This window comes from Astatotilapia calliptera, chromosome 11 (genome assembly GCF_964374335.1).
Source record: "Astatotilapia calliptera chromosome 11, fAstCal68.1, whole genome shotgun sequence".
Lineage (NCBI taxonomy): Eukaryota > Metazoa > Chordata > Actinopteri > Cichliformes > Cichlidae > Astatotilapia > Astatotilapia calliptera.
The window spans coordinates 27,150,310-27,161,166 of NC_137432.1; the positions used below are offsets into that span (position 1 = coordinate 27,150,310).

A 10,857-nucleotide genomic window follows, 5' to 3' on the forward strand; every position below is an offset into this window, starting at 1 on the left:
TGCACATGCACAGTACTCTGAGTAAAGGTCATCGCTTCAAAGTAAGGTCTTTCAGACCGAAGAGGAAGGTTGGTAAACAAGCTGATGCGAGCTTGAGATGGCATTGGATGGAGAGGATGTGCGGCCAAGCAAGCATGCATGTCCGGCTCTTACCATGTTGTCAATACTCCTCACCCCCTTTAGTGTCTCTTAAATGGAACAAAATCAATGGCACACTGGAGGATGGTAAATAATATTTTCTGAAAGCCATTTAATACCACAGAAAATCCCAACTACATTAAATTAAATATCCGCAATGTGCTTGAGAGCTGTCACAGTAAAGAGATTACAATAACCTTCTCGAAGACGCTTTGAGCTGGTTCTGCTTTGGAAAACATGAAGGTTGAAAGAGAAACAAATCAACAACATAAAACCTTGTCCTATCACCCAAACGATTCATTCACAATACACAGCTGAGCAATTATGTGTGCAACTAAAAGAAGAAAACTGAATGGAGCATCTTTATAGCGCTGCGAGTAGAATCCTCATCATCATTTTCTAAGAACGTAGCCCGCCATTTTTCACACTGCAGTATACATGAAAGGAAAATTGCCCACCTTTCTGTCCAAGATGCAGAATTGCAGCGTGCGCTCACAAGCCAAGCTGCTCAGGCATCTCTAAAGCAATCACTTGCCCTTCAGTTGATTTTTTTTGTTTTGTTTTTTTAAATACCCCGCTTGTTGCTGATTTTTATTGTACTCTGCCCTATAATGTCTCCCAATATACCCATTTACTGCTTTATGACATTCTTTATTTTTTTTATGGACAACAACTCCATCTCTCGCTCCATCCTTTCATCCGTTCTCCTTCCACCTGCCTCTGCAGTTACACCAGAGGTTGATTGTCTCCGCAAGTGGAGGGTAGGGACTCCGAGCTTGCTTTGTAGATCGGCTTTTTCTGAGACCGGTCATCACTGGAGAGAGGAAGAAAGGAGAAGAAAGACGAGCATGATTATCAGTATATCGATCTCTCAGTAGGTGCTCGAAAGGTATAAGTGAGGAAATTATAGACTAGAACCAAGCACTGGAAGCGCACCTGGCTGCTGATATGAAAGTACATTATCCTCTCCCTCTCTTATCTGTATCTATTTGTACACACATGCTTGTATACTCAGCACAGGTTTGTAAAGTTTAGTAGTTGTTTTTAGGCCACTACAAACATGCAGAACTTCTGATTGCTGCAGAATCTTGTGAAAATTCTGCCTTTTGTAACTGTTTTTTTTTTTTTTTTTTAATCTACATGGAAAAGAAGTTAATGGGTAAAGCTACATTGGGTCACGGTGCACATTAAGGCACTGTCAGCTTTCACGATTAATGAGAGTTCCACTAATTTCCTTATAATTGCTGTAGCCTTCTTTATACTTTTACACTAGACAGAGAATTTAACCTACTGTCATAAGCCCGAGCCTTTGGCGAGTAGGAAGTGCGTGGAAACGCATGGGAGCAAAGGGAGGACGAAAAAGATCAAGGATGAGGTCAAGTGGATCAGGGCTTCTGAGATTGAATTTAATATTCATGATGGTAAATGCCTTTTCAAATAGGTGGAAGTCGGCACATATGTAAAGTTTTTTTTTTCCATCCTCTCTTTTTCTTTTGAGAGAACAGTCAGAGAGTGAAGCATACACCAAGGTGCACACTGCCGCACACACCTACACTTACACGGTGACTGAAATGACTTTGGTTCACATGATATCACACTAGACAGAGTGAAATTTTGTGGAAATTGCTGTAATCATTTAAAAAGCTATCCTCTGGGTAACAGGAGGGGGAGGGTGACTAGATAAACAAGCACAAACATTCTCTTGCACTGAAGACACACAATCCATCAAATTGTAAACACGCTTTAAAAAGATCACATCTAAAAAGTGAAGACTTAAGATGACAAGACACAAACACGCAGTTGTTTCTTACATGGGTCCCTTGCTGGTCTTGGTCTCTTTGGCTCTGCGGCACAGGAATACAATCATCGAGAGGATGAACACCACAAGAGCTACAGCTACTGCCGAGATCATCAGCATGAGACGGCCATCACTTGTCTCATACCAGTGGGCATCCTCTGTGGGACAGACATGAAGGAAAACATGTATCACACGGAATGCGAAATCAGCAAAAGTATTCACATTCTGCCTCCAGGCGAAGCTTCGAAAGGCAACCTTATGCTTGTTTGTGATAGAAAAGACTGTATTCCTCACAGTTCAAACTGTTACAGCCTTATACGCAGCGCTGATCTTCAAGAAGCCTGCTTGTTACAATTTGCAAGAACTGGCTGATCGGCCCTGTTATGTGCACAATTTCCCAATTTAATGGTAATGTTTGGGGGAAAAAAAAAAGAAAAGAGGGATTTTTCTGAATCCAGCCTTTAGAGCTGCGGATAAAGTAAACACTGAAAAATTAAGATTACGAGTATTGGAGGCAACAACAAATACATGTTGGAGGCAACACGGTTTGATCCCGGTTTGATCCCCGGGCTCTCTGTCCTGGTTGTTGTGTCCTACTGCCTACTGGTTCTGGCCAGAGGGGCCGATGGCGCGATATGGCAGCCTCGCTTCTGTCAGTCTCTGGCTGTGGCTACAACTGTAGCTTGCCTCCACTAGTGTGTGAATGCGAGAGTGAATGAATAGTGGCATTGTAAAGCGCTCTGGGTGCCTTGCTATATAAATCCAATCCATTATTATTATTGGCTTAATTGCATTTTTACAGATTGCATAATTTCAACTATTGGAACTATAAAGCTCCTACTGGGTGAGAGAATAGCATTTAAACACTGCAGTGTGTTAACAGTTTGTAATCATTCACAGATCAGCAATGAAGACGATGAAGACTGATGAGTTTCTGTTAATTGGATTAGCTATAATGTTGTAATGGAATTACTTTTGTACTTGAAAGCAACCATCATGTTTCATAAGATTTAAAAAAAAAAATCACTTATCAATCATGCAGATTTTAGACAAAGGCAAAGTGAGACTGTGCAAGCGCCTAAATACCTAAAGCTGAGTACAATGTGAATGCATGCAAGAATGCATTGATTTGCAAATGAAACTAAAGTAAACTGATTTTTTTGATTGTTTTTATATTTGGAAAAATATAAAAGATTTATATCACTTTATTGCTAACAACAACTTCATGTTTATATGCATGGTGTTGGATTACCTGTCTCTTAACAACACTCTAAAGAGACCAAGTGTTGTTTTTAAAGCAAATGTTTTTTACTTTTTTTCTGGTTATGGGATTTCAGCTGCACAGGGTCTCCCTGAACTGTTGGGCTTTTAATTTAACAATGTTCTAAATGTTTGTTTGTTTTTGTAATGAATAGCAGGTCTGAGATGCAGGCAGGCCAGCTTAACACCTGGGTACTTTTACTACATAGTCATGCTGTTGTAATGTGCAGAATGTGGTTTAGCAGTGTCTTTGTTTCCTGAAAAAGTCATCTGGTTGCCACCATGTGTTGCTCTAAAACCATTATACACGGTCAGGCTTCAAGGATCTTTACAGACTTTAATGTTACCCATGCGATGGGAACTAATGCTCCACTGTGCACTGATAAAAAGCTGTGGGGAGATAGATCTACCTTTAAGATTAGGCTTAAAACTTTACTTTTTCATAAAGCTTATAGAGTTAGATCTGGATCAGGTGAGGCTGAACCATCCCTTAGTTGTGCTTCTGTAGGTTCAGGCTGCTGGGGGAGTTTCTGAGCAATTTTTCCTTTCACTCTTGATATATTTATACACCCCTTCTGTATGTCATTGCATTTTGTCTACTCTTTTACATGGTTTGTTTTGTCCTCATCTCTCTATACTCTCCCTTTTCCTCCCTCACTTTTCAACCGGTCACAACCTGTTTCTGCCAGAAGTTTATCCTTCCCACTGTCACCAAGTGCTTGCTGATAACAAATACAACTGAATTGAACAAAAGCGAATTTAGTGCTTCCTTCCCATTTGATGTGGTGACCACAATTGTCAAAAATAATTTTTCATTTTGATTCAGTGAACCAGATTTTGGCATCATTTATGTGCCTCATTTGTAAATTCATTTCTTTGCATGGTAGAGTTTTAACTTGCAAACTATGTTTACTGATGATGGTTTTTAAAACTCTTCCTGAGCGTATGCAATGATTTCTACTACAGAATCATGTCTGGTTTTAGTGCAGCGTGTCTGAGTAGGACCCTAACTTAATTCAGTATTGGATTTCAGATGATAAACGTCCAAATTATTTGCAATTTTATGTTGACTGCTGAGTTTTATGAATGATGAACCCCTCCCGCATCTCTACTCATGAAAGATTTGGCATCTGTGATGCTCTTCTTATACTGAATCATTTCATTTTTTAACTAAACCCAAACTTGAAGCAATTTTCAAACCATTGCCTTAATGTCCTAACTTTTTTGCATACAGAGCTGACAAAATCTTACACTTTCTGATTCGTCAGTTATTGTCGTCATATATTATACCGTCATTTGTACATTATGTATATGTATGATGTCTAAGGGACTATAGGACTTTAGATGTAACAGTGGGAAAATGGCTCATAATGTCTAAATTTCACAACTCTTCAGTAGAGCTCTTCATTTACACACCATCACTTGATATTTCAGTCAAAAGAAAAAAAGGAATCAAAGGTCAGGTAAAACCACAGCTTCTTATAATTACCCTCTTATCCTTTAAAGTCGAGGCAGTTGTACTATTACCATTTGTTTATGATATTTAAAATGTATTATATCCTCAGGTATGACCTTCTTACATGTTTGACATTTTAGAGGTAATTTCTTTTGGGACTTTGTTCCCCCCCCTTTTTTTTTTTTAACGTGAGGTGTTTTAATAAATGTCTTTGTTGGGGCGATGTGGCCTTTTTCATATTTCTTTGTAATTTCTCCTTCAGATACATTAAACCTCAAGCCTGTACTGTACTTCCCATAAATTTAAAGCATCAAAGGTTGGCGTCTCGTATCTGACAACTTCTGCATACGCTCCTGCTGACGTAAAAGTATCCTAATACCTGACCTTTCTGGTGATATTTGACTGCGAAAAGGAAATGGAACATAATATTTAGTTTTGTTTTTGCTCAGGGGATGTTTAATATTGATGGATGAAATTTCCCCTCAGTTACAAGGAAACCATAGCTAGTTTTCAGAAAGAGGAAATGTAGAAAAATCAGTACAAAGGACAAAAGGCCTCACCCAGGTAAATCTTTTCTTACCCGGCAGTACAGTAATGCTGATAGTGCGTCTCTTGCTGAGGGACTCCACAGATGGATGCCTAGCAGAGCAAGTGTACTGTCCTTCATCCATCGCATTCAATTTTGACAGTTTCAGTGAAGAAGAGGGCAGAACCCAGTCACTTCCCTGAGAGAGAAAGACATACGGTGGAGAAAAACAGAATGAAAAAAGGAGGAAAATATGTCTATTTACCAGACTGTTCGCAGCCTTAGGACAAACAGCTAAACACATACAAATTAAAACTGCACTTAGCTGAGCGCAAAAGATGAAACAGAGAACATATACTGCCATGTGACAAAAAAAAAAGAGAAGAGAAAAAGGGGAATCGTTTTTAGGCAGACTTGTGCAAGGATGGAAAATGAGAGCAAGTGAAATCTAGACTGGAAGAAACAGATGGACTGGTAATGGGACAGAAAGACAGAAATATCAGCGGGTGTTTGATCCTCAGAGAGCAGCCCCCAAAAGTCCCAAATCAAACGTATTTACCTGAGCAATAATCCCAATGAATGAACACACATCACCACAAGTCAATAACCCAGATAACACCATCATCCGCAAAGAATGATGCTGCAACAACACACTGTTAACACAACACATAATGAGATGGCAAGGGAGAAGGATGAATTGTTGACACAGAAATAGCAGCACTATTATGAGATAGAGCCCAACATGGGAGGAAACAAATAATAGGCCAAACACAAGGATTGAAAAACAAATGAGCGTGGAGGAGAGTTTAAAAAAAAAAAAAAACATTATACCATGTAAATGATTTGGCTCCTGGGAGCTACAGTTCCTGCCAAGAAAGTCCATTTCAATTTGAATGGATCTGAATTAAGAGGATTTCCCATAAAGGCCAGGTCTGGCCAAAGCAGCATTTTGTATGCAAATCCACTGGCTCCCAAAGCAGTGGCCTGTTTCTGCCTCTGTCCTGCTGTCATTACCGGGGGCCAATGTGCCCACGGCGGCTGTCTGTCAAACTGTACGCCACTTTCTACCCCACATCCATTTCTGTCAAACACACAGTGGGCTTGCAGACACAGACAGAAAAACTCACACACACACACACACACACACACACACACGCGCTCACATAAACTGTGACATGAACATATTGTTTGGTCGTATTATTTCCCTGAATGCGTAATTCCTTTTTTTCTAATGGTCCCAAGTGATTTGTGAGCACATACAATACACCGTCACTTCTACTGGTTATAATTATTAGTCTTCATCAAAGTGACAGTGTTGTACATTAAATAACCACAAAAAAACTTGAAGTATTACATATGATCATGTGGAGGACAAACAGTATTAACAGCATAAAATGTCCACTGAATTGGATTTGGACTTGTAAGCTCATTTAAAACCCGGATTAGCAGTGACCCTTTAACAAGCATATTAACCCTAAGCCAACTTATCAAGAGGAATAACAAAACGGGAAACTTGGCAAGTGTGTCTGCATGTCCCTAGATGTCTTAATAGTTGCATAGCTTCATTACACTTCTTACACAAGTTGCGATTTTGACACCTTGAAAGCATAATATAATTTTCTCACTGTGAAGACTCGGTGTATTTCCTGACTCATCAACTTATTCTTGGACGCCATGCCAGTTGTCAGTTTGGCATTTTACACTGCGATGTCTTAATTTCCCTTGGGCAAGAGTTTCTTCGCTCAGCAAAGAGCCCAGTTGAATAATTCAATGCCGGTTAACCAAACACTGGAAAAAAAAATCATTAGAAATCTATCCGCATAATTGTTTTCAGGTTGACTGGCTCTTGTCTAGACCTCATTAAACTATTAATCCTCTGTAAGTGGGCAAGCTGCAATCCCCAGCGAGTGGTGTGCCCAAGCCAACCGGTCACTTAAATACAGAGCACTTCTTCTGTGAAGGGGATGGAAAGACGGCGGGCAAGGGGAAACAAGTGGCTTGACAAAGTCAGAAAGGGAAACAGAAAAGGAGGAGAGAAAACTAAGAGAGTGCTTGAACAAAGGCAAGAAGCCAGCAGAGACTGGGTGAGAATGGAAGAAGACAGGACAGTAAAAAAAAAAAAAAAAGGTCAAACTGAGCGGGAGGGAGAGAGTGGTGAGAGAGAGAATGACAAGTTTCCAAAAGCATAATGAGGGCACAGCCACTGTGCACGCTCCCGAGGCTTTCTCACCTCTTTGTACCAGAAGTAGCTCGGCTCCTCTGATGAGCTGGCAGAGCATTTCACCACCACGTCGTCTCCGAGTCGCACCTTCAGCTCATGTGGGGTACCCAGGTATCCGGTGTAGCCTTCCCTGGACAGTGACAGCTCCCCCATATCTAAGACGCAGTCGGGAATGAGAACGTGTGATCGGGCATTAATGAAGCAGGAAATTTAATATAAGCTGAAACAACTTTGTCAACCGTTCAGGCCGTAACTGAACATATGTTTGCAGTGGCAGCAGCTGGTAAACACTCAGATATTTTAAGTATATTTGAGCATAAATGCTCAAGTTTGATTGCCTCCCTGTGGTACAGACTGTACCAAGCGGTCAATAATAATGATAATAGGCTTCATCTTATTGAAGTCTTTAGAGAGGCAATGTTGTGAATAATGGCTCATTTTCTCTTCTATCTCAATAGATGGCCCACGTCCATCCAGCTCTTGGCTTCTTTCCTCCTCTCTCTCCTTCGGTCCTACAGTCCATTCTAATCTTTTCCTCATATTGATCACCCCTGTGAGGCTGAGGAGCCTATCAAACAACATTATGGTCGATTCGATGGCCACTGAGAAGTTAGAGGGCACTGAAAATCTGACTAGCTATGCCATGAATGACATTTCTTGAAGCTTTGCATTGATAACGGATACCTTAAAGCTGGAGCCGCCCCGCTGGGGACACGGCTCTGTTTATCTGAAGCGAATGGAAAAAAAAAATAAAACAACTGCGGTCAATCTTTCGTAGGTAAGAGTACATATTTGCATCGGAGCTCTACTTCCTGTTGTTTTTGTTGTGCAACCTCTGCAGTGCCATTGTATAGATATGTCTATTAATATTTAATATGTTTTTCTATCCCTCACTGTGAAGAGAGCTGTGTCCACAGTGTCTGAAAGATTGTCTTTACCTCCTGCTGGGTGGGAAATATGACGGAAATTGGTTTCGCAGTTTATCTGTTCAATCGTTTTAGACTGTTTACCGGTGTATATTTAGGTGTTTTATCCTCGTCCCTTTGTTAGCAATACTAGTAATCTCAAATTGTCCTGTGTTTTCCTTACTGAAAGTGAAATTCAGCAATACCATGCATTATTTTCTACTCACATATTTATCTAGATTTTTGCAGATGCCTATTTGACATGTACAACACACACACACACACACACACACACACACACACACACACACACACACACACACACAGACGCTATAACGATCTAAGGTTAATTATTTGTCAAAAGGAAAACACAGCGTCACAGAGTCATTGTTCCTCACAGCTCCCACCCACGCCACCCGACACACTCACAATGCACTTTGAAGGACAGGGGCTGCGAGGAGTTGTCTGGCTCGGTCACGTTTTCGTCATTGGACACACAGCGGTAGGGCCCCTCGTAGTACCTTCCTGCATGGGGAATAGACAGCACTAGCGTGTCTGCGAGCTGCTGGATCTTCAGTGAGTAGAAGCACCAATATCTCTCCATAACGGGACGCCAGCCATGCATGTACTGTTAAAGAGAAAAAGGGGAAGAAAAAGAAAAAGAGAGGTCTTCTTTTACATTTACTTTTCAGTAATGAAAATTCTCTGCTGCATAATACTTCTTTGAGCTTACATAAGCTCAGAGAAAATAAATTAATATGATAGTTATACACATTAGCAGTCTAAGGTTATACAATAGTAATCACATCCCTAGTGATTTAAAAATGATTTAATTAAACATAAAAAAAAATAAAAGTCACGTGTCTTGAATTATTACTTTGCAGCCATCTGATTACATTTGAAATATCATATTCAGGAGGAAAAGTTACATAATCATTGTCATTACTGGGAATTACTGTGGTGGATCATTTTTAGGAGTTACATGTTATGAAGTGATAATGTTTACTGAACTTTTGATAGTTATAAGAAAGTTTAATCTTTATTTTGAAAAACGAAATTTAGGAACAGTAATGAATCATAGCAGTGAGCTCCTTCTCAGGTATACAAAATCTCCAACGTTACAAACAGAGCTGTGACATGCACATCGTGATATTTTTCAAGTGCACTCTTTTCCTTTTTCACCCATCTTCCTCCAGCTCACCTTGGAGTAGACCTCAAAGTGGACCTGGCTGATGTTCAGGTCGGAGTCTGTGTATAGACACTCCAGCGTGACCGTGTCTCCCTCCAAAACTGGCTCAGTTGGCCCTTTGATGACCAAAGACGCTGCATGTGGACAGACATAACAGATGATTAAGTGAGAGGTTGCGGAGGTGGGTGTACCTCCTGAGCACTGCTTTCAAAACAGCTTTCTTCCCGGAGAACCTTGGAGTACTCATAAAAACACCACAAGCACATGACCAACAGGTTTTTCAACTTGACGGATACTGTTGATAACAGAGACTGATTCTCTTTCACTTCAGGCAAGAAGTGCTGCATAACATGGTTTACATATTTTTTTCACAAGAACTGAATGCGAGGCTGGCCTCCGCACACTCTACATAAAACATTTAGCTGCTCTTATGCGTTAGTCTCTCGATAATTCTAACAATATTTCCTGTTTCACTCTGTGTGTCGCAAGGGAAAACCTATCAGTGTGACAGAAGAGAAAAACAAAGCCTTTCCTCAAGAGAACAGATCAACTAAGAGACACACAGACAAGGAGACAAACAGGCGAGCAGACGCCACACGAAGCCCAGGGGCTTCAGCTGTATGAATATATTTATGAAAAAAGGAAGACCAGAACCCCGCTGAAAGATTAAACCAATATCTCATTACAGACGAGCAAATAATATTCAGCTCTTTGAGAGAACCGCATAAAAGTCCATGAGTAATATGAAAAATATTTACCATAACTGCCATGAATCAGGGAGACCACTGCAGCAAGAAGAAGCGCTTTCATGGCTGTGGAAAACAATATCAACACAAATATCTGAGAACACGTCGTGGGCTCCTGCGCACTTTCTCGAAATGAAAGTTTGCTCAGTATTTATGTATAGGAGGGTGTAGGTGTGGCTTTCTTCTTCGTGTGATTTTCAGGAAGCGCGTTCGAAGAAAAGTTGAAAATCCAGCCAGCATTTAAAAAAGTAAACAACCAGTCAACACCAAACCATAAATACACGACTTACTGAGTCTAGTTACGAATATGTTGTGACTCATTTGTCACATACACAAGAAACACTGTAAAGTGAACGCAGTGTAAACTCAGTGAACAAAACAAGGACCGCTGCTGCTGCTCCAATAATGAAATTCACTTCGCGGTGCGTCACTTGTCTCTTAGGGCGGTGGAGTCTGTCACGTCTGAACTCGTTGAGGTCGGTGTTTTGCTGCTCAAGTTCATCGGAATGTGAAAGCACTTGTGACACGTTACCGCAGAGCGTGCTATCTAAAACCGGGGAAGCACAGCGTTTTACGCTTCATTTTCTCTGACCTTTGATTGATTAGCTGTTAACCGGA

General features: G+C 40.6%; 1 protein-coding gene across 1 annotated transcript; it reads right to left on the bottom strand.

Moving 5' to 3' along the window:
- Positions 1 to 221: 221 nt before the first annotated feature.
- On the bottom strand, positions 222 to 10,694 carry LOC113032388 (CD166 antigen). The gene is made up of 7 exons (XM_080308457.1): positions 10,252 to 10,694; positions 9,506 to 9,627; positions 8,734 to 8,932; positions 7,409 to 7,554; positions 5,233 to 5,377; positions 1,950 to 2,094; positions 222 to 952 (listed from the first exon to the last, which is right to left on the bottom strand). The coding sequence occupies exons 1-7, from the start codon at positions 10,301 to 10,303 to the stop codon at positions 865 to 867; spliced, it is 897 nt and encodes a 298-aa protein (XP_080164583.1). The 5' UTR covers positions 10,304 to 10,694; the 3' UTR covers positions 222 to 864.
- Positions 10,695 to 10,857: the final 163 nt, after the last annotated feature.

What these genes read in the sequence shown, in the direction of transcription:
- LOC113032388 (XM_080308457.1), bottom strand. Translation starts at nt 10,303, where the DNA reads ATGAAAGCGCTTCTTCTTGCTGCAGTGGTCTCCCTGATTCATGGCAGT. An exon ending in ACTTTGAGGTCTACTCCAAG is followed by an intron (nt 8,933 to 9,505) that starts GTGAGCTGGAGG and finishes TCTCTTTAACAG; the next exon opens with TACATGCATGGCTGGCGTCC. An exon ending in AAGACCAGCAAGGGACCCAT is followed by an intron (nt 953 to 1,949) that starts GTAAGAAACAAC and finishes TCCTCTCTCCAG; the next exon opens with TGATGACCGGTCTCAGAAAA.